At 34.7% G+C, this 23,631-nt stretch overlaps 2 protein-coding genes across 3 annotated transcripts; one reads left to right on the top strand and one right to left on the bottom strand.

The window, feature by feature from the left end:
* The first annotated feature begins 10,751 nt into the window (after positions 1-10,751).
* Positions 10,752-19,325, top strand: LOC107813646 (serine/threonine-protein kinase Nek6-like). 2 transcript variants are annotated; one of them, XM_016638926.2, is made up of 14 exons: positions 10,752-10,893; positions 11,199-11,355; positions 12,026-12,092; positions 15,858-15,923; positions 16,038-16,084; positions 16,175-16,220; positions 16,381-16,461; positions 16,623-16,665; positions 16,755-16,804; positions 17,591-17,672; positions 17,885-17,934; positions 18,022-18,095; positions 18,190-18,241; positions 18,337-19,325. In XM_016638926.2, exons 2-14 carry the CDS (start codon positions 11,234-11,236, stop codon positions 19,234-19,236), a joined length of 1,680 nt encoding a protein of 559 aa, XP_016494412.2. In that variant the 5' UTR covers positions 10,752-10,893; positions 11,199-11,233; the 3' UTR covers positions 19,237-19,325. The 2 variants fall into 2 exon arrangements, with proteins under 2 accessions (XP_016494412.2, XP_075078296.1); XM_075222195.1 differs by lacking the exon at positions 10,752-10,893 and having other exon boundaries at positions 10,933-11,355.
* On the bottom strand, positions 19,175-23,075 carry LOC107813645 (uncharacterized). Its single transcript, XM_016638924.2, has 3 exons — positions 22,375-23,075; positions 21,210-21,422; positions 19,175-21,115 (listed from the first exon to the last, which is right to left on the bottom strand). Exons 1-3 carry the CDS (start codon positions 22,976-22,978, stop codon positions 20,691-20,693), a joined length of 1,242 nt encoding a protein of 413 aa, XP_016494410.2. The 5' UTR covers positions 22,979-23,075; the 3' UTR covers positions 19,175-20,690.
* Between the last annotated feature and the right edge of the window lie 556 nt (positions 23,076-23,631).

Below are 23,631 nucleotides of genomic sequence, written 5' to 3'. Positions count from 1 at the left end.
AAAAAATGTGTGATGCCTGCTTGGACAATAAGAAGTTTAATTCGCCTCTTTTCTCACTACAAGGGACCCAAACTTGTCCGAGTTCCTAAGTCTAATCTCTGATTTCCATTTGCATGGAGCAGTGAAAGAAAGCAACCAAAGATGGTGTATGGATAACGGTTGCTCTAAGCATATGACTGGAAGCACTGATGATTTTCTTTCACTCAAAGCCCCTGCACTGTGGGAGTGTGTCCTTTGGCAATGGCAAAAAGGGATACATTATGGGAGTTGGAAGAGCCGGGAAGATACTCACTCACTCAATTGAGAATGTATATTATGTGAACGGCCTCAAATACAACTTGCTGAGTGTCTCTCAAATCTGCGACAAAGGAAATAAAGTGGAGTTCTTATCAAAGACTTGCACAATCACCAATCTTGTGATTGGTGAAGTGGTTCTGATGGCAAAAAGATTTAAAAACATCTACGTAGCTGACTTTGTGTCCTTAAACAATGGAAATCTTATATGTTTGAGTGTTGTTGATGATGATGCTGAACTGTGGCACAAAAGATTGGGACATACAAGCTTCTCTTTGCTGAACAAGCTAGTTAAGAAGGTTCTGGTCCGTGGGCTGCCAAAGTCAAGATTCAAGGATCACAAAGTGTGTGATGCATGTGTGAAAGGAAAGCAAGTCAAGTCCTCATTCAAGCCAAAAAGGAAGTAAGCATCTCAAGGCCACTGGATCTTCTTCGTATGGATCTGTGTGGACCTATGAGGGTGCCCAATAAAGGAGGAAAGAAATACATTTTTGTCATTGTGGATGACTACTCCAAATTCACATGGACCTTGTTCCTCATAACTAAGGATGAAACTTTTCCTGTCTTTACTGCTTTTGTGAAGCAGATTTAAGTGAAAATGAGCCATAATGTTATAAGCATAAGATCTGATCATTGTACAGAGTTCGACAATGCAAAATTTGATGATTTTTGTGCTAAAAATGGTATAAGTCATAATTTTTCAGCTCTCAGAACACCCCAACAAAATGGTATTGTGGAGAGGAAAAATAGGACTCTTGAAGACATGGCAAAGACAATGCTGATCGACAGTGGTGTACCAAAAAGCTTTTGGGTTGAGGCAGTAAACACTGCTTGCTATTTGATAAACAGGTGCATGATCAGGTCCCTCTTAAACAAGACCCTATATGAATTACTAAACGAGAGGAAACCCAAGATGACTTAATTGAGAACGCTTGGTTGTAAATATTTTGTTCTCAATAACGGTAAGGAAGCGCTGGGAAAATTTGATGCCAAAAGTGATGAAGGGATCTTTCTTGGATATTCTTCACAAAGCAAATCATACAAGGTCTATAACAAAAGGACTCAATGTGTTGAAGAAAGCATACATGTAATCTTTGATGAATCACACCACTTAACTGAGAAAGATTCACATGATAGATGGAAAGCAGTCAAAGGTTCCTAGAGAAGTAATTGATATGGCAAATGGGAAGGAAGATCTGATAAGTCGGGTCAAGGAATCTAATAACGAAGATGTTGCAGAACCTCCAGCTGATTCAGAGGAACCTGTTCCCTCTATTATAGCAATTGAAGCAGAAAATAGAGTTGTTGATATCGTGCAAGAAACTCCTGATACTGAGCGGATAAGCGGTACTCACTCTTCCATGGATGCTAACGATAGATCCCACTCAAAGGAACCTGGGTCTTCTCACAATAATATTCAGGTGTCCAACTTGAAGAACAAAAACTCACATCCTCTCAAGAATATGATCACTCCTCTTGATTCAGGGATTCAAACTAGATCAAAGGCAAGAAGCATGTTTGCCTTCTCAGCCTTCCTGTCTCAAATTGAGCCCAAAAGTATCAAGGAAGCATTGAAAGATACTGACCGGATTGCTGCCATACAAGATAAACTTTATCAATTTGAGAGAAATAGTGTGTGGCACCTAGTCCCTCGACCTTCTGACAGAACTATTATTGGAACCATATGGGTGTTCAGAAACAAGCTTAATGAGTTTGGGAATACAACAGGAAACAAGGCTAGCTTGGTGGTTCAAGGTTATAATCAAGAAGAAGGTATTGACTATGATGAGACTTTTGCTCTAGTTGCATGAATAGAAGCCATCAGAATTCTCATTGATTTTGCATCTTATATGAAATTCAAATTGTTCCAAATGGATGTCAAGAGTGCATTTCTGAATGGATATTTAAAAATAAGAAGTTTTTGTCAAACAACCACCTGGTTTTGAATGTCATGAGTATCCTGAACATGTATTCAAGCTCGACAAGGCACTATATGGATTGAAGCAGGCCCCTCGTGCATGGTATGAAAGGTTGTCCAGATTCCTTCTGGAAAATGACTTTACAAGAGGGAAAATTGACAACACTCTCTTTTTGAAGAAACGAGGGAAGAACCTGCTGATTCTGCAAGTTTATATTGATGACATCATCTTTGGTGCAACAAATGATTCCTTATGTGAGAAGTTTTCCAAGCTTATTGGAAGCGAGTTAGAGATGAGCATGATGGGGGAATTAAAATTCTTCCTGGGTCTGCAAGTTAAGCAAACCTCTAAGGGAACGATGATAAATCAACATAAATATATTAAAGAGCTTCTGAAGAGGTTGATATGGAAAACTCAAAGACCATTGATACTCCCATTGTCACTATCACTCGTCTGGACATGGGCGGACTTGGTTTCCCCATGAATGAAACCATGTATCGGAGTATCATTGGTTCACTCTTGTATCTTACAGCCAGCATACCTGATATTGTGTTCAATGTGGGATTATGTGCTAGATTCTAATCAAGTCCAAAGGAATCTCATCTGAAAGCTGCTAAGAGAATTCTGAGGTATCTCAAAGGAACACAGTACTTGGTCCTCTACTATTCCTCAGGATACAATTTCGACTTAATTGGGTATGCTGATGCTGATTATGCTGGCTATTTGGTGGATAGAAAGAGCATATCTGAGATGACACACTTTCTGGGATCATGTTTGATTTCATGGGGTACAAAGAAACAAAACTATGTGGCTATTTCTACTGCAGAAAGTGAATATGTGGCAGTTGCTTCATGTTGTGCTCAACTGCTGTGGATCAAGCAACAACTGGAAGATTTTGGAGTGTTTTCTAATTGCGTGCCATTACTGTGTGACAACACAAGTGCTCTCAAAATGGCAAAGAAATCAGTTCAACATAAGAGGATAAAGCACATTGATGTGCAACATCACTTTCTCAGGGACAATGTTGAGAAGGGTCTCATTTGCATGAAGTTTTGATAAATAGAGGACCAGGTAGCTGATATCTTCAACAAAGTATTGATTAGAGAGCATTTTGAAAAGAATCGACTGAAGTTGGGACTAATAAAATTGAACTGAGCATCAGCTCCCTCAATGATTGGCTATGAAGGAATAAAAAGGGTAAACTGCTAAAAAGCATTTTTTGGTAATTTCTAACTCAATACTATACCGTTACAGGTAAACACGCATGTCAACTACAAAGCAACCAAATAGCTAATGATATTATATTTTGGTAGAAGGATGAGGCTCATATTTACAAAATTCAGTCAGGGAATCTGGTTCTCTTGACTTAGGTTAGTAGTTCCTTTTATACTCATATGCATATTAAACGGCTATAAAAATGACACATCATTAAAATGTGTTCGCCTTTTTTCTCATCCTTTTTGAGCTCAAATGTCACACCCGTTACAAACTGACCCGTCTAACCTGTCCGTTGCACCCATTTGTAACCGGTCCCTCATCCCCTCTAAATAACCTAAAAGACATCTTTCTCACAAATGTCTACATCAAAGCTATCAAACTTCTTTCTTCTCTCAAAAACCCTCTCTTTCTCATGTCTTTACTCCAAAAAATCACCATATCTTCCCAGAATCTAGAGTCTTCAAGTGTGCATCTTCGTCTCATGAAGCACTGTAGCATGAGCCTGACTCTAAACTGTCACCCAGTGAAAACCCCAAAAGGTTTGTCGCTACAACCTCTCCTTCTGCTTCGCCAGAAAAAATGGCAGACGACGAAATAATGAACAGAGAAGAGGGACCAGAGGTTTCAAGTCAGCAAGTTGGGGCGGTCTCTATAGCCCAAGGGGATGTTGCTGGTAGTGATGAAGCATCAGAAGTGCCTATCACTCCTTCTGCTCCGTCATTTGATATGAATGTTACCTCTTCGTCAGGTAATGCCTCTCTTGCATCTACTGATTCTACATTGTTGGGTGTGAGTGAGAGAGAAGCTCTAGAAAATATGTAACTTATCGCTACCGATGGAGGGTTGGTTGGGGAGTATGAGCATGGTGATGTGACCGCCGGGTCTCGGGGGGAAGGAGAAGGAAATAGAGTTAGAAATGGGGAACCGGTGCCTCATGGTAACTTGGTACTAATTAGTACTACAAGGGAAATGACAGAGGGACCTACTCCCTCTGCCCAAGAAGAACACTCTGATCCTACTTGGGATAAAACCCCATGCTTTACAAAGGAGCCCCTAGATAGTACTGACCATGATCCTTCTCCTCACTTTGACGCAGTGCCATAGACTCTGTAATTCCTTAGATGAGACCTTTGTCTGAGGAAGAGAATGATAGCAGTGAGGAAAACTATGATGATGTGACTGTGGCAATTTTTATTGTTGTTAGAAGTGGTAGGGCAATTCTCGAAGAGCCCGTTCTTAAAAGGCCCACTACTAGGCAGCAGAAGAAAGAACTCTTGAGAGTGCTTTGAAGAGAAACAAGAAGAAAAAGAAAAGAAGAAGGTTGGTGAAAGGGGGAAAGTTAGTGAATGAGGAGGATGTGCCTCCGGCAAACATTATGAATGTTGAAGATGAAGAGGTAAATGAGGAACCTGCTTCCTTGGTTCGTAAATCCTCTAAGAAATCTGTGCTTGCAAAGCCCAATAGAGGATCGTCTGTGAAAGGGGTGGAGATTGATAAAGAGAAGAGTGTTGAAGAAAAGGAGTCTGGTGAGAAAACTAAGTCTGAAAAGAAGGAGAAAAGTGTGAAGAAGTCTCAGAAGAGGAAGGCAAGTGATAGAGAAGAACCTGATTCCTCCAAGAAAGTCAAAGTAGAAGTGTCTAAAGTTGAGAGAAGAGAAAACCTGAAGAAGCAAAGGGTACTATGGGGCAAAGCATTTGACGCTGACATTCTTGAAATGTCAGGCATGAGACAACTGTTTATAATCTGTGAGTTTCAGAAGTGGGCTCATCTATTTACCATTCAGAGTCCCAAGGTTTATGAAGAGGATGTTCACAGTTTCTACACAGATCTGTTTACTGTGGAAGACGACAATATCTACCCGAAGGTTAATGGAGTGGATTTTGTGATAGATGAAGCTGTTTTAGGAAGTATCTTGGGTGTGCCCACTGAGGGGCTCTCATCTATCAAAGGGAACTGTTCCCCTGACTTTAGAAAGATCATTCTAAAAGCGTAGGCTGTTCAGAAAGGGGAACGGATGCACAAGAAGGCCCTCCTTCCAGAGCATCAACTTATGTTTGAGATGGTGAACAAGGTCCTGCTCCCACGCACAGAGAGGCGTTCTATTATTTCAAAAGCGGGCATGTTCCTCATGGAAGCAATGGATGCATACACTACCATCAACATTCCTAGTATCATGATTGAACATATAAAAAAAGTAGCAGACTTCAAGGGCGGGAACCATGGTTTGCCTTATGGGTTCTTGCTCACTAGAGTGTTTGAATACTTCAAAGTCCCTTTGGGAAGAGCAGTAGTGGAAAATCGAAAGCAAACTTTCTCAATAACAACCTTGGAGGAATGCGAGTGTATAGACAAGAAGGGGGTGTTGGCAGCAATTCTACTATTTCTCAGTTAATTGATGCTCAGACTACTGCTAACGAGGAAATAAGGAGGCTGAAGGCTAGAAATGTCATTCTTGAAGGACAACTCAGTCAAGCAAAGGAGGAACCTGGTTCTAGCAGTACACAAGGTGCAGAGGTTACCCGCTTGACTATTGAAAATGCACACTTGAGGAAACATGTTGAGTACTTAAAAGAGCAGCGGTCTGAAAATGCTCGAGTGGATATTCTTCTTAAAGCCCTTGCCTCTTCATCCTTCCCTCCCTCTTCCAGTACCCCTTAAACAGTTCCCTTTCTCAGTGTATAGTTTAATGATGTTTGCCTTAATCCCAATGTCCTTTTTTTTGTCTTATTGTTGTTATGACTGTGGTACTTTAAATTTGTTTTTTGTATGGATGTTTTGTAAACAATGGTACTACTACCTCTGTTTTCTCCTCAAATTAATCAATGAGCATATCAGTCTTTTGCTATGCATGTTATACTCTTGTGCTATATTTTTTAGCTATGTTGTATGCACACAAGTGGCATGAGTTAACTGTGCTGGACTTTTTTTTGTGTTTACTTGCATATATTCTTTTTATGATGCCAAAAGGGGAAAGAAAATTGAAGGGGAGGGGGGGGGAGGGGTAGAAAGGGAAACAAGTTCTTAGGGGGAATCAAACTAATCTGCAGGGTGAATTGTATAGAGATCTGATTCTCAGGGGGAACTTCAATTCTAAGTTTGTCATCATCAAAAAGGGAAAACTAATAAGTTATGTGCCTGTGTATTTTGATGATTTAACAAATTTCATATGAGAACCAGATCGGAAACTTGTTACACAACCTCAAAGTACTCAAAACAACAAATCACATGTCTGGCACAAGTTTCAATATTATTAGTCAAAGAAATGACAGAAGAAACAGATGGCTATCAGTTCCTCCGGTCACAGTACAAGTCAACTCTTTACAACTGTTAAAGTCATTGTACTGTTGCATTGCACAGCAATAGTGCATCAGTCACTTTGTGGAGCATGCCTTGTACCGGGTACTTGCTTACATCATCCCAATGACCTCACTTATATATTACCAACATGAGGCAAGGAAAACACACACTTAAAAAATCATTAAGTCTCTCTCAAGTGTGATGTCGCCCTTCATTGACTCCAAGGCTTGAAGAACAAAGTAGCAACAGAATAAAGGACCCGATTCCAGCACTGAGTTTATCGTGTGTCCTTAGTATTATTGTATCTTTGTTAATATTGTTTACTTATAATTCCTACTCAGCTTAGTTAGAATCATCTTGTAGGATATCTTCTGTAAAACCATAAACAGTGTGTTTGTGTTTGGCTAGAGTTAGTCAAAGTGGTAAGCTTTATAATAGAGTTATTACAAAGAGGCTTGCAATATAGTTATTGCAAGTAGGTGAGGGATTAAGAGTTTAATTCCTAGGTTACAATAGGTTGTAATCTAAAGTTTGCTCGGTTAGTGAAGTTGAAATCTTACGAGTGTAGGTTGTGGTTTTTAATTCCGTGAGTTGAGAGTTTTTCACGTAAAATACTGTTGCGTCATTTACTTAGTGTTGTGTGTGTGTTCTGTGTGAACTGATAGAAAACCAGGTTCTCTATACAGTTTGGTGGACTCTTAGTTTACATCAGGAAAGCTTCACTGATATTTTAAGCCTAATTCCCATTTTAATTGTCACAAATTCTAAAATGAGTACAAACTCACGAAGTTTACTTGCAAGTAGTAATGTTTGTCCTCAATTTGAGCACGTTTTCATGAAAATATAGTTATCTAGCTAGAGATCCATGAAGGGGAGTTTCAGAGCAATGGTAGAATTGTCTTTGTGTAATTTATAGGTTACATGTTCGAGCTGTTAAAGCAATCACTAATACTTGTATTAGAGTAGATTGTCTACATAATACCCATTAGAGTACGGGCCTTCCCCAAACCCTGTGTGAATACGAAATTCTTTGTGCATCTTTATATTGATTGTCTTTGTGCGAAGAGTATATGATAGATTGATGATCTTTTTTGGTTTATTCAAAAATATTTCGGGTAAGGAATCATTTTAGGATTTTTTATGTAATAATAGAAATTTTTCTTTATTATCTTTATTTTTCAGAGCTCGAATTAAAAATCTTTAATTAAGAGTGGAGGAATTATATTTATCCCGCCACAACGATTGATGGTCCATTAAAGATCTTTGGTTGTCATATCAAAGAGCTTAGAAGAAAATATATTAAGACCAACTGTTAATAGATATTGTTTTGCACTACCGTATTCTTCACATTTTAATCAAGTTTTGATTGATGTTAATAATTGCAATATTATGGTATTAATAAAATCACATCAGTCTACCAAACCTACTTTAGTCAATTATGTCTCGTTAATCATATTAGACCCTTTAGCTAATAGCTACAAACTTTTCAATCTTTATAGCGAGGCCAAACGCCTTCCACCAAGATTGCAATCTAGTATCACTAATTCTAGCAATTTTGCATCGTATGGCCTTTTCTGAGGCTACTTTTTAAATTATGTCCATGTTTGTACAATAGGCCAAATTTTGCCTTTAAAACTAATTGGAAATTGGGATGAATATTTTATTCATTGACAAATTTATCCCACTAGCAAACACTAAGGGGTCGTTTGGTAGGGTGTATAAGAATAATGCGGAATAAGGTGCATTAGTAATGCATGGATTAGTAATACATGTGTTATTAATGCAAGCATTAGTTATGCAGATATTATTTCTTATCTACTGTTTGGTGTGGTGTATTAAAATTATAATGCATTGCATAATTTTTAAGAAAAATAGTTGTTTACAAAAATGCCCTCCACATTCTCAAGCTTTAAGGGACTTTAAGAATAATTTTATCTTTAACCAACCTAATGCATGCATTAGTAGCCTTGGTATTACTAATGCCATGGTTTTCTATGCATTACTTATATATAGGATAATACCAAGTATGATGTATAACTAATACAAGTATTAGTTATACACAAACATGGGGACTTGGGGGAAGGGAGGTGAAGAGAGTAGCATAAAAATTATTTTATGCTCTCTAATCAAACACTAGAAAATATTTTCCGGAAAAAGTTTTCCACTCACCAACCAAACAAGAAAAAATAAGTGATAAACCACTCATTTTTTAGAAAAATAGAAAATATTTTCCTTCGTAACAAGCACACCTTAAAGCCAATTGATACAGTGATAGGCCCAATACATATGAGGATACAATCTTTTAGGTCTTTTAGGTAAATGAGAATGACAAACCAAATATTCATTGTCAGAACTTACAAGAAATGAATGAAGAACAGTTCGGTGCACAAACTATTTTGTATTTACACATGATTTAGGGAAGAACCACACTGCAAGGGTTATAATGTATTACAGACAGCTTACTCACCACTTGAACCCGTGACCTATAGGTCACATACAAAAATTTTTACCATTACTCCAAGAGTCCCTTCTTATAAGAAATGAATAAATTAAGAAACAATGAAACCAACCAATTATAGGATAATCATAGATTAATTAATTCTCCATGTAGTATATATTAACCAAGAATTAAGCAAGTGGATCTTCTTTTGTTAAGAGGTCAAGTGCATGTTTAAGATATTCTGATAAAGGAGACTGACCTTCCAACCACATGCTATGGTAATAATGATTATAAGTTTCCCAAAAATCAGAAAACATAAGCAAAAGCAAAAGCAAAGGTTGCTCCTTCTCTTTCAACTTTTTTCTTTATTCAAATATTTGGTATTCGAAATTCATAATTGTTTCGACTAATTCAAATTCATAGTGATAAGTTCACTTAAGAAATAAAACACTTCTTATCATGAAATTTTTTATTCCCGAGACTCGAACTCGAAATCGGATTAAGGGCGAAGAGATCTCATCTATTTTGTCACATTAATTGGTGGTCCTTCTCTTTCAAATAAAATTTAGCTGAAGAGCTTTTTGCATATCTGTCCCAACAATTCTTGCACACTTTGCTTTTGCCTCAAATCTTCCCTCCTTTTTCTCAATTAAAATTCACATACACACATGCGTGGCTCCTTTTCTTAATTCCCATCATGATTTCCTTGAGCTTTTTTGATGAATTTAATAAGAAACTTCTTTTCTCAGCTTTCCTATATAGTAATTTTTTTAGAATTTGACTTATAGTTAATATATATAATTTCGCTTTTTAGTGAATGGATAATTTTAAATTTGTAATGAGTTCAATAATAAGAACATAAATATGAATTCATTAAATTTAAATTCTGAATTTTTCTTTGTTGTGGACAATTAGTTTTAATATCTTTAGGTGAATTGATTGTACAAAAATTCTTTTACACCATATGCGTACATAAGTTAAACTAATTTTTTAATAGAAAATACTCAATTGTTGGATCTACCACACATTTAATGTAATACGGGAAGAAATAACTACTCTACATAGCTCAAGGATACAGGACAAGGTCTGATATTTAATTGTTAAGTGACTCAAATAAATTACTTTCACTAGTATTTCCTCCTGTCCATTTTAATTGATATTTTGATTACTTTCAAACATATTAAGGAATTTATTAGCATTAATTAATAATAAAATTGATCATATTAATCTTAATTTGTTCATTGAAAATATAACAAATACTTCTAGGCTCTTTACTCCAAGGACAACTTTTAAAAAAAGAAGATAATTCCTTCTTGATATCTGAAAAAATCAAATATTATGGAATACAAAAAAAAGACAAAAAAATCAAATAACGTGGACAGGAGGGAGTAATTAGTATCCTGTCTTTCATGTTCTAAATAGGAGGAGAGCTAGAGAGACGGAACAGGTTTATCTTAATCCTTTTCATTATTTTGGACACAAATTACTAATTTTATATATATATATATATATATATATATATATATATATATATATATATATATATATATATTAAATATCAAAAACCCTTCCACTTCTATTTGCGTGTTTATTTATTTATTTTTTAAATCTCCTCTATAAAAATACTACATCTTTTCAAAGCACTAATCTTCTAGTTCCACAAATACAAGAACCAAAACCTTGTTGGTTTATTGGCAATCTTTTTAACAACTCAAAATCTAATGTGTATGTACTACTAGTGTATTGAATACTCTTCATTTGGTCATGTTTCATTCATGATTTCTTGATTTATTTATTGTCCCTCTTCTACTCCCAGCCCCTACTTCCTCCTAATTCCAATTTTTTTTTTTTCTGATCTTATTCTGGCTCCAAACCTGAGTTTTACTGTGATTTCATTTCCTTCTGTTGATATTTCTGAAACAGCCATAAATTCCATTCAATGATCTTGTGATATGTAAAGGATTTCATTGGCTAAGTGAAAAAAATTGACCATTTAAATATGGTGTAAATAACATCTATTTTTTTCTCAGACTAAAGCTGAGGTCCAAAAATAAGAAAAGCAAAAATGGAGGTGAGAAATAATGAAGTTGAATATTCAAAGATGGAAGATTATGAAGTGATAGAACACATTGGTAGAGGAGCTTTTGGAGCTGCATTTCTTGTTCATCACAAGTTTGAGAAAAGAAAGTAATGTTTCTTTTTCTTCTTCTTCATCTAATAATAGTTCAAGGTTTCTGCTTCGATCTTCTTCATTTTCCCTTCTTGTATGGAACCGATTAGATTGCTATTACTACCTAGAGTTTAACTGCTTTGTCGGGTTTTTGTCTTTTTTTTATGTTGTTGTTATTCTTACTTGTTGTAATTACTTTTTCACCCGTTCTCCGGCCGATGGTTCATCAGAAATAGTCTCTTTACCCTTTCAGAGTAGGGGTAAGGTTGTATATATCATACCCTCCTCATATATCACTTCTGAAAAATTATTCAATTTGTTGTTGTTATATGAAACTGACTATACTGCTATAAAGAACATACTTTTATTTTATTTAATTATGTCTCAACACGCTCTCTCTCACATACAGAGCTGATTCTTTTTATGGGCTAAATACGTACATTTTTCTAGATATTGGGTGCCGGTATGTGATCACCCTGTCTAAAAATTTAAGCTGTCACATAGAATATACTTTTTTCTTAGTTATGTCTTAACAATTGCTATATCATTAACCAAATAGAATAATCACATGATTTCCAGCAATGCTCATTAGTAGTAAAGATTTTCTTTGTGTCTTTTTTTTTTTTTTTTTGGTTTTTGATTTGTGGTTTATTCAACAAAAAAAAAATCAATTATGTTCAACTGTAGGTATGTAATGAAGAAGATCCGTTTGGCTAAACAGACAGAAAAGTTCAAGCGTACTGCCCATCAAGAGGTTAGTCACTTTAATTAAAACAATTCTTTCATTCCTCTAAATTAACACTAACCTTAAGAGAAAATGTTAGTATTACATTTAAATGAATCAGGTTCCGAAATGTAGAGAAAATTGCCTTTTTAAACTATTAATCTTATTGCTAATTAATACTTATTATAATGATTTAGTTATAATTATCTTATAATATGTAAAGAGAAAAGAACCTAACATCAGGGGCATAGGCGCGCCCTTGCTTGAAGCGGTGTCACGTGACACTGCTTTGTCAAAAATTTTCCAATATGTATGTATAAGTAATAAATAAAATTAAAATATCAGGTATAAATATAAAAAATAATACCGTTTGTTATTACAGTAATTTATTTATTTGTTCACTACTTTAAATATTGACACCGCTTATGAAAATTCTAGTAAGCATATTCCTAACATGTTCACTTTCTTTTTCCTCACACGAAAGTGGTAGATGGCTGTGATAAATTAACTTTCCTATTATTGCTACCAAGGAATGTTTCATTTTTTAGGCACACCTAACTTGACCTGCTTTGACCAAATGCATTCTGGTGTAACAACCTCCCTGTCAAATATATAAAAACAAACAATGAGAAATAAAAAAAAGTAAGATGTAAAATGTTTGGTAGAGAATATAAATGTAAGAAATAACTTCCAACTTCTTTTCCTTACTGTCAAGTAATTATTCTTTCTGTCATAGCTTTCAATGCTATTAAATGAGAAATGTTCATGTCCTTGCACTTATTTTCTAACGGAGAAAAGATTTCGTATATCCGTTCTTAAAATAATAGCCGATATATATATAAATTATACAAATTCTATACACTTTTTCGATTATCGAATATAAATAATTTCTGGCGCGGGCTAAAAGTGATAATACCCCTTTTTTAGCATACTCTTTCAGGCGGGGAAGAGATTTTACTACCCTTAGCACTCGTTTGGTTGGTGGGGTAAAGGATAATAATATTGGGATTAGATGCAAGATTGTTTTATCTCGCGTTTGGTTGAATTTTTGAACCCGAAATTAGCAATCTCGGGATTAATTTATACTACAATTGTGGTATTATTCTATCCTACATCGAGGATATGATAGTAATTCGGGGATTACTTAATTCCGGGATAAAACACTATAACGACAAAAATGCCCTTTTTCAAGGCTCTTCCCCAAAGTCCTTAAAAAAAATTAAGGTTAAAATCGAAATAAAAATTTATCTTATTTAGTATACACAAAACACATATTTTATATTACTAGTCTATAGGTACATTCCAACTTTTAAATGTTTAACTGTGATGTGGATGGTGTATAGTCACTTGCACTTTCTATCCTTAACTTGATATATACCTTATCAACATTTTATTTTTGGATCTTTGTGTTTGAAGAACCATCAACATTAATTCTTGACTTTTATCAACCACTCTTCTCTCTCTCTTTAAATTACATGCCAGTTTCGAATACAATACCTATCGGTTGCGCTTAGTGGTAAGTTACCGTTTTGCTGGAATAGCATCATCTCTTTCGTATTCTTAACTATTTTCTTAGTTATTTTTTTAAATGTTGAGCGTAGCTTTTAAATATTATTCAAATATCGATAAGGAAAAAAATATTGATTGAGGAAAGGAGTTCAAATTAATATGAAAATTAATTATAGTTCATATACATAATGGTATAAGTATTTTAAACTCCAGATGAACAAAATTATTTAAGACTTTAAATTTTACCACAGTATACATTTTCACTTTGACTTTCATAGAATTTTTTTACCTTATCAACAAAACACAAGAACTCTATCTCCTTTTCAAAATAAATCATTTTGGAGTTAAATATTGCCAACGCAATTTAATTCTTCGAAAGGTAGAAGTTAAAGGTTGTTCATTTAATTTTTGTGATGGAAAAGATAAAGTATTTTTAATAGATTTCCTATGTTTGTTGTAGATTAAGCCTCATAAACGTATTTGTTCTAGTTGTATGCACGTTATTGTTAAAAGGTAATCCAAGATAATAATGATTGATTGCGTTAAAAATACTTTATACAATATAAATAAGGAAACATTAGTTGATTTTAGAATCCTAAATATTAGGAAAACAATTAAATGATTGTTCCTAAATATGAGAAAAATAATTGAAATGACTATTTTGTCTAGTATGAAATATATTTTAAAGGGTAAAAAAGACGAACAACATTTCGCTAAGGGTCTTCGTGCTTTTAATATAGTACTAGTTTTAGGATACGCGCGTTACGCGTGCATCATGTCTTAATAAATATATATTTTTTGAAAAATTACATAAATACTATATTAACAAAATACGTTTGAGTTATAAAATGAAAGTTAAACAAAAAAATGTGGGTTCCTAAAAATGATGATTATTTATCTAACTCGGCAAATAAAAAAACGGTGATAATAGAAGTCCTCAATCATCTTAGTCAATATTTTCAACTTAAGTTTTATTACAGCTTTATAATTTCATTACTATAATTTCACAAGTTGTCATTTTTTTTCCCACTTTCACTAAGAAAATATAAACTCTGGAAGATTTAAGAGGTTTTTTCTGATTTTTTTTAAAAGCATATACTCTTAAATTTATTTTAGAAAACACAAACAGATTCAGTTAACTAACAAAGTAGTTTTTGTCACAAGCAAAATGTAAATATCTATTTCTTTGATCAATAAAAAGTACTATAGGAATTATAAAATAATTCAAGAAAAAGAAATGAATTTTGAGGATTTGGCCAAACAGGCTCTATGTTGGCGAGATAAGGGTTGCGGAACATTATTAAGGAGATTAAAGTCTTATATTCAGTTGGAAAAATCTATTATATAGCATTAAGGTGCAGACGTAGACGGCAAATGTTAGATCGATAGCAATTATTACTGACATCCATATTCCAAGATTATAAATTTTTAGTGACATTCATATTCCTAGCATAATGAGGTCAATTTCATCTTTTCTATAGTTTTTCCATGCACTCTATCAATTGTACCTTGTAATATCTTTATATATGATTGATTTTTAGTAAATATTTAAGTCTTATGTTTCTAATTTTATGTAATTTTTCGTCATTTGGATTTTTTTTTTTTTTTTTTTTTTGCAAAACAATATATTGCATGTTCACACAAAATAGATATTTCTCATGTACTATACATAAAAAAGTTTATAATAAAAATATAATACTTATAAAAAAGCTACAAGAATATCGTTCAACTTGACTTGTAATTCCGCATTTGAATCGAAAGCTATGTAGATCTTGAAGTCGTTTATTATCACAAAAATACTCGAACAATCTAAGAGTTAAAAAGTTTACCTCAAATATTTTTTTCCTTTTTTAACTACGGTAACAGACTAAAAATTTGGTGTTGCACTCTTTGTTAGTATTAATCATTAAGGATACTAATTAAAGAAGGAGTTTCTTACTTCTTCTCTTCTTGTTAATTATTTTCTTTATGCTACGGCTTTATTTAGTTTATTTATATTTACTATTTTATCCAGTATAAAGTGCATTAACAGAGGGTAAACAAGGCGAACGACATTTCGCTAAGAACCTTCGTGCTTTTAATATAAGTATAGATAGATACTCCGTATATCCCATTTTTAGTCAATAAATCAAACGTATTCCAATAACGTGACTGTGTAATTCCCGTATTATTATCCCAGGTATTATAAAAGGAAATTATTCCATACATGCAACACTTTTTGTATAAACAATTATCCAATAGAGTAAGTAATTATTCTTATCTGACCTTCAACTTTAATTATTGCAGATGAATTTGATAGCCAAGCTAGATAATCCTTATATTGTAGAATACAAGGATGCATGGGTAGAGAAGGTACATAAAACATAATTAATAAACATTGTGAATCTTTCCAGGGACTGAATGTTGCAGTAAATTTAATTTCTTGTAGTAAACTTTTTTTTAAAAATTTTTTTGGTTATGAATTAGGACTCTTTTGTCTGCATTGTGACAAGTTACTGTGAAGGTGGAGACATGTAAGTCTACCAAACATGGCTTTGTAAATTAGAATATTTTTTTTTTCTTAATATGCTTTTGTTGATAGATCTTATTGTACTTATTTTCAGGGCTGAAATTATTAGAAAAGCCAGAGGAATTTTTTTCCCTGAAGAGGTAATTGAAAAATGAGAATTTACTATTATAGTAGGTAAAAATTAGTTGTTTTAATATGTCAAAATAATTGTGACACTACTATTACCATAGATAAAATTCACTAATCACACTTAAATTAACCCTTGAAATTAACTCAAGCTCACCTTTGTTCTTCCCACAGAGACTTTGCAAATGGTTGACTCAGTTGTTGCTGGCTCTTGATTACCTTCACTCCAATCGTGTTCTTCACAGAGATCTTAAAGTATGAATTTTATTATTATTACTTTTTTTTTGTAAATTTTGGTACCTATATTGTTCGTCCCAACTTTTTTGGAACTGAGACACAGTTATTGTTGTTGTTGTTTATGTTGTCATTGATCATTACATTAGAATTAACAGTTTGATTTGTTTGCTTTGCTCCAGTGCTCTAACATTTTCCTTACCAAAGACGACGAAATCAGACTCGGTAAAAAGAATTAAACAGTCCTTTTTGGTATCTATTTTATGTTAGAATTCTGCAAATTTTCTGTTTCTTATGAGATTTATGTTTTGCAGGTGATTTTGGATTAGCCAAATTGCTGAATAAAGATGACCTTGCCTCTTCGGTAATGAACCCTCCCTCTCTTTCTCTAGTAGGGCAACCCGGTGCACTAAACCCCGCTATACGCGGGGTCCGGGGACGGGCCGGACCATAAGGGTTTATTGTACGCAACCTTACCTTGCATTTCTGCAAGAGGCTGTTTCCACGGCTCAAACCCATGACCTCTCGTTCTTTAGTAATAATGCTATTTTCTTCGGTGGTTCCATTGTTTCCAAATTAGTATAATTTTTATCATCTGTTGGTCTTTATATATATACCACTGTAATATATAGAAAGCTTCTAGTATATTTTATCTTTGTTTTTATTGTGTATAATATTGATATGACATAAGCTTAAATGGAGTGATAAGATCAGTGAGAATTCATATAGTCGATCCGGACTTGTTCAGTGAGATTCATATAGTTCTTGTTGATGTATTGGCGTTTTAAAATGTACCACATTTCAACTTTTCTACGGTTAGTGTATTTTCAAAAAAATATGGTAGCCCGATTCATGAAGCATTCTGCATGGGCTAGGAAAGAGCCGCACCCCAGACGGTGTAATGTAGGCATCCTATCTTGATGCAGATATCTGTGGCTGATTTCAGGGTTCGAACGCGTGACGTATATGTCACACAGAGACAATATTATTGTTGCTCCGGAACTCCCCTTATGATGAGTGACCAATATAACAGATGAACCAGATAAATAGAGGGATGCAAGAAAACTTAAATTTCATCTAACAAAGCTAATAGAGAACTGGAGCATCTTGAGTAGTACTAATCTTATTATGATTCTTGAATTTGGTATAGATTGTGGGAACTCCAACATATATGTGCCCTGAGCTCCTAGCAGATATACCCTATGGATACAAATCAGACATATGGTCTCTAGGTAAATAATCATCACGCTATACCTATATTGCTCGGACTCTTCAAAAATACCGTTGGGTGCGTGTCAGATCCTCTAAAAGTAATGCATATTTGAAGGATCCGACACAAGTACGGCATCATTTTTTGGAGTGTTTGAGCAACATAGCATTATACTACTTTAACTTCTTTTTTACCCTGAATTGCTTGCAATGATATAATGATTTGCTTGTCCAGGTTGTTGTATGTTTGAAATTGCTGCTCATATGCTTGCATTTCGAGCTCTGGTAAGTTACATAAGAACCTATATATCTTCTGCAATTTCCCTTCTACTCATTGAAAGAACAGGATTTAATTTGAAGTTAACCAATTAGGATATGCCTGGACTGATCAACAAAATAAACAGATCCACTGTCTCTCCACTTCCAACCATATATTCCTCCACATTGTAAGACAATACACACCGATAGATTTCTCATTTCCATGATACGTTAAGCTTTAGACTAATTCATCAGCTTCTTGTACTGATTTGTTCGTTCCAGGAAACGATTGATCAAAAGCATGCTAAGAAAAAGCCCCGAGCACAGACCTACGGTCAGTTTAACACACTCGCATTTTGTTGTATCCCATAATAACGTTGCATATACATATATAACTGATTTAATACTTTTTATGCCGAATAAATTCAGGCTGCAGAGTTGTTGAGGCATCCACATTTACAACCATACCTTGCTAAATGCCGGAATTTGCCACCAGCGTTTGTATCAGTAGTTTCTAACAAAGAAGCAAAACATAGTAATGAGTCAACTTCCAAGCCTACATTAGGAAAAGACCAAAGGCTTCTGAAGGAAATTAGACAAGCCAAAAAACAAGACAAGGTTGCTGCAGTTGATGGAAATGTTCATGAACTCAAAGGCGAATCGCCTAATACATGTAAAATCAAAAAAATTAACCTTCAGAGCATGAAAGTAGAAAATCCGGAGAATGAAAGATTCCAAAGCATATCCGTCAAGAAAAGTGGAAGTACTAATTCAAGAAGCTCCACAAGAAGTACTTTGACTGATCAACATGAAGCTGATACGAAAGAATTCTTAGCGGAGACTTATAACATAATTGAGGGAACAGATCAAGAAAAGCATAAACCAACCGATCATAGGCCTATTGAGAGCAAGAAAGACGCAAAATCTCAACCAGAAGAGCAAAAAAAATGCACATTGAAGAAACCAGGAATACCAAAACCATATAATGAAGTTGCAGCAAAAGCCATTGATCATCTAAGTACTAATCGGGATACAGAAAAACACGATGGTCATGAGCGTGCAGCGAGTGAGACGTCAGTAATGGCTACACTGAATTTGTTACAAGGGAAGAACAATGTGGGAATTGGTATGAGCAATGAAAGGGCAGAAGCACTAGAGTCATTACTTGAATTTTGTGCAGAGTTACTTAAGCATGAAAAGATAGAAGAATTAGCTGGTGTGCTGAAACCATTTGGGGAAGAAGCTGTTTCTTCTAGAGAAACAGCAATTTGGTTGACTAAAGGACTAATGAATCTTCAAAACCAAGGTGAGGAAACTGAGAGTGCATAGGTTTGTTGAAAAAATTGTAGTAAAATGTAAGCATTTGATTCTTGTTTTTGAATTGATCTTGAATTAATGCTTGACTAAACTTTTAAAAACTGCTTTTAATTGTATTTTTTTCAAAAAGGAAGAAATTACTTTTTTTCTATTTTTACTTAAAAGTACTTTTTTTTCTACCTCTCAAGAATAAAGAAAAATGTTATAATCATGTGGCACTTAGCATGTCATGTCATTGTACAAGAATAATTTTACATTATATGGAACGGGTCTGTTTTGACGTGTAAAATTAGCTCTTCCTGTCCTTGTCCTCCACTTGGTCGTCTCCTTTCCTTTTCAAAGACAGCTATTGCAGAAATAGAAAAAAAGAAGAAAATGTTAGACATTGAGAATAAGACAAGACGTGTAGACCTAAATCCATGTAGAACCTTTTTTGAGCTTTTAGGACATTTTCTGAACCTTTTTTGCACCCTTTATCTCTATATATATAAGGTTGTAGTACCGAAAAATATCTGAAGCTTGAAAGATACTATGTATGATAAGATTGAGAGTCCGTTTGGATTGACTTTAAAAAAGTGGCTTTTCAAAAGAAATAGCTTTTAAGCCAAAAAGCAATAAGTTGAGGTTGCCCAGCTTATTGCTTTTAGCTTGTTTTAAACAGTTTTTAACTTATTTTAAGTACTTTTTGACTTTGACAAACACTGAAAAAGCTAAAAAGAGCTTAAAAACTTATTTCACCAGCTTAAAAGCCAATCCAAACACCCTCTCAAACCGGCCGCGAAGTCTAGGGATCTCTATACCAGTGGCCGATATTGATGCTGCGAAGTAGAACTGATCTATTTCCATCTCGGTTGCGAGCTTATTTTGCTGATTCAGAAGCCAATCAAATCAGGCTTCAGGCAACGGATATGGGCGAAAGCAGTCCAAGATTTGAATTTTATGGCTTCGAGTTTAGAATTATATCACAGCTCATTAGACGGATCAAGAAATTTGAGTTTATGAGTTCTGAATTTTAGAAAAGGCCGTTTTCTGAATAAATTATTTGTATATATTAGGTGGATTTTGGCTAAAGTTACAGGTTTTACTGAAGCTGTAACTAGAATCTCGCTCCGCTCGTGTATAAGATTGACAAGTTATTGTTTTTCTTTGTATCTCAAAGACAGCAGAGAATAGCATCAAAAACAAGGAGTGGACAGGGGGAAAAAAGTGAAGCAGAAGATAGAAAGAGATCTTAATTGCTGCTAGGAATTAATGTTGTTAATACCATGTGGAACAATCTTAAGAATACAAGAGATACATACTTAGTAATACTATCTTAGGACATCTAATACCAGTATAACAATTACAACCCCATAGTACGTAAACCACTTGACTCAAAAAAACTTGTCATCATCCGGTGGAAAAAAAACACTCTGGTGAATACTAAATATTGGAAACACGGCAGAGGCGGATCCATGATTTGAACTTTATGCATTCGAGTTGGGAATTCTATCACATTCTATTTGATTTACTAAGTTTATCTTCATTGTAGTTATGCCCTTATTTTTTAAGATGTGCATTCCGTGATGTAAATCTAAATCGCAAGTGATCAGAATCCAATCTTTATCTTCATCTTCGTACATGATAGAAAAACTTCCAATTTGTATTCCAAATCTTGTCTCAACTTCTGCTTCCAAATCATTTTTCCCTGATGAAAGAATGAGTGGAAACCTCACATTCACACCATTGTAAGACACCTTTAAGCTCATGGTGTTGTCACTCTGAAATGTAGCCATACTTTCCACCACCCTTTGAGTTAAGGTAGGAGTTGTATGTGGCTGCACTTTCAATTTACATGACCACTTGGCTAGGCCATTGGCTCTACAGCAGCGCTTAAATGTACTTGGACTAACTGCAAGAAATAAAAGATTAACAAAACAATCGGAGGAGGGTAGTGTGTACAGTATAACGAAACAATATTGTAAGTGATAGGGCCGGCTTCTTACCTCCTAAACTTTCTGCAGCATCATTACGTTTCTTTCCAAATTGTTGTTGTAAATCACCAAGACTAATTCTGCAATAATCTTTTTCTTTACTCTTGCCTCTCGGCCGTGAATAATTCTGGTGTAGTACTGTAGTTTCATTGACATGCACAATTTGCATTTGTTTGTCCTGCAGTGGTTCATCTGGCGGTTCTGTAGTAATTTCTCCTCTGTTCTCTAAATGTAGTAAGACAGGTGAAGTCAAAGGAACGTCAATACCAAGTAGCAGTATTTGATCATCCGAGGAAACAATTCATGTTTTAGAAACTGGAGGTGCTAGCTTTCAGAAATCTTCTTTGATTTGGATTATGTTCATAGAGTATAGAAAGGAAAATAAGCTACTTATAAGCAGTTATAACTCTTAATGGTATGAGCTCTTTTAGGAAAAACTATGTGAGCTTGGCCCAAAGTGAACAATATCACACCATGTTAAGCGAACAATATCACACCATGACAAGAGTGGGTTGCTCTAGTGGTGAGCACCCTCCACTTCTAACGAAGAGGTTGTGAGTTCGAGTCACCCCAAGAGCAAGGTGGGCAGTTCTTGGAAGGAGGGAGCCGAGGGTCTATCGGAAACAGCCTCTCTACCCCAGGGTAGGGGTAAGGTCTGCGTACACACTACCCTTCCCAAATCCCACTAGTGGGATTATACTGAGTTGTTGATGTTGCTAAGATTATCTTTGGATCGTTTTAGCCCAATAGTATAACGAAACAACAACAACAACAACAAAAAACCCAGTGAAATCCCACATGTGGGATCTGGGGAGAGTAATGTATACGCAAACCTTAAACCTACCTTACGAAGGAAGAACGGCTATTTGCGATAGATATTCGACTCAAGAAAAGTGAAAAAGACACAATAAACAAACAATAACAACAGCAAGGAAATAAGACAACGGAAGCAAATGGCATAACGTGTAATAACAAAGATTTAGTGGATAAGAATAGTGCGAAAACTACCGGTAATAGTAACACAAACAAGTAACTAGTTATCCGGTAATAGTAACACAAACAAGTAACTAGTTATAGGAGAATACTAAGACTAGTACTAGTACTGCTAGTACTACCTACTGGTATGACCAACAGTATAACGAAACAATATTGTAAGTGATAGGGCCGGTTGGCTTACCTCCTAAACTTTCTGCAGCATCATTACGTTTCTTTCCAAATTGTTGTTGTAAATCACCAAGACTAATTCTGCAATAATCTTTTTCTTTACTCTTGTCTCTCGGCTGTGAATAATTCTGGTGTAGTACTGTAATTTCATTGACATGCACAGATTGCATTTGTTTGTCCTGCAGTGGCGGCTCTGTAGTAATTTCTCCTCTGTTCTCTGAATGTAGTAAGACAGATGAAGTCAAAGGAACGTCAATACCAACTAGTATTTGATTATTCAGGCCCATTTCGGAGGGAAAACAATCTTCTTGAAGAGAAGTATTAATAATATCTGCAAACAAGTTTTGATCTGAATCATCAGCAAAAGCTGCAAATGAGTCTGGATCGGGATTGGCAAATAAACTATCGGTGAGATAGAGGTAACATAAGATCAGACAAAACAAAAGAAAGGCCCCGGACTGGGTTAGTTGAAACCCAGCTCCAGCGTCCATTCCCACCGCCGGTACCGGTGCCGGTGACGGAGAAAAATCACTCTCTTCAGCTGTGATTTTGGCGGCTGCTACATACACCACTGTTAACATGGTGAAAATACTCAAGTTTACCAGTACTGTTCCCATTTCCTAATCCCCATGAGTTGTTTTTTTCTTGATACAGAGGAAAAATATAAAAGGGAACCACTCAACCACACCTTTGATTGCTACAGAAACCTTCAAATGTATTTATACAATCTAACAAAGAAATCAACGGAGTCAATGTATAATATATGTAATTTTATGACGAAAGGGGTGTCAATTGACTCCCCTCGCCTATGATTGGCTCCGCCGGTGAGTCTAAACTTCTCTATAACAGTATCGTTTGTTCTGATATTTTTTTATTTTTATAGTGAATAGTTATTATACACCTATAATAATATTTGATGTTTAAATATTTTTTGGTTGTTATAGATAAAAATTATTCAAATATCAATTATTTTTTCTTTTTTAATAAGAAAATTATTCAAATTTAAAATCTTAAAAGATATGCATATTTCACTAGTTAAATATTGAAGAAAGGTAATAAATTATTAATAAATTCATAACTAAATGATAAATATTTAAACTCTAAGGCGCACATTTAAAGTTACTTAGAAAAATAAATTCTTTTAAGATTAATAGAAGAACTTTTGTAATTGTAGCTCGTTTAGTAGATTTCATTATCTTATTAGCGATATAATCTTTGAATTGGCGAAGATTCGTATCCAAATTTTCAGCAAAAAGGTATCCAATAGCTT

Source organism: Nicotiana tabacum, chromosome 9 (genome assembly GCF_000715075.1).
Source record: "Nicotiana tabacum cultivar K326 chromosome 9, ASM71507v2, whole genome shotgun sequence".
In the NCBI taxonomy this organism is placed as follows: Eukaryota; Viridiplantae; Streptophyta; class Magnoliopsida; order Solanales; family Solanaceae; genus Nicotiana; species Nicotiana tabacum.
Note: the sequence above shows the minus strand (reverse complement) of the source record. Positions and strands in the feature narration are given on the sequence as shown.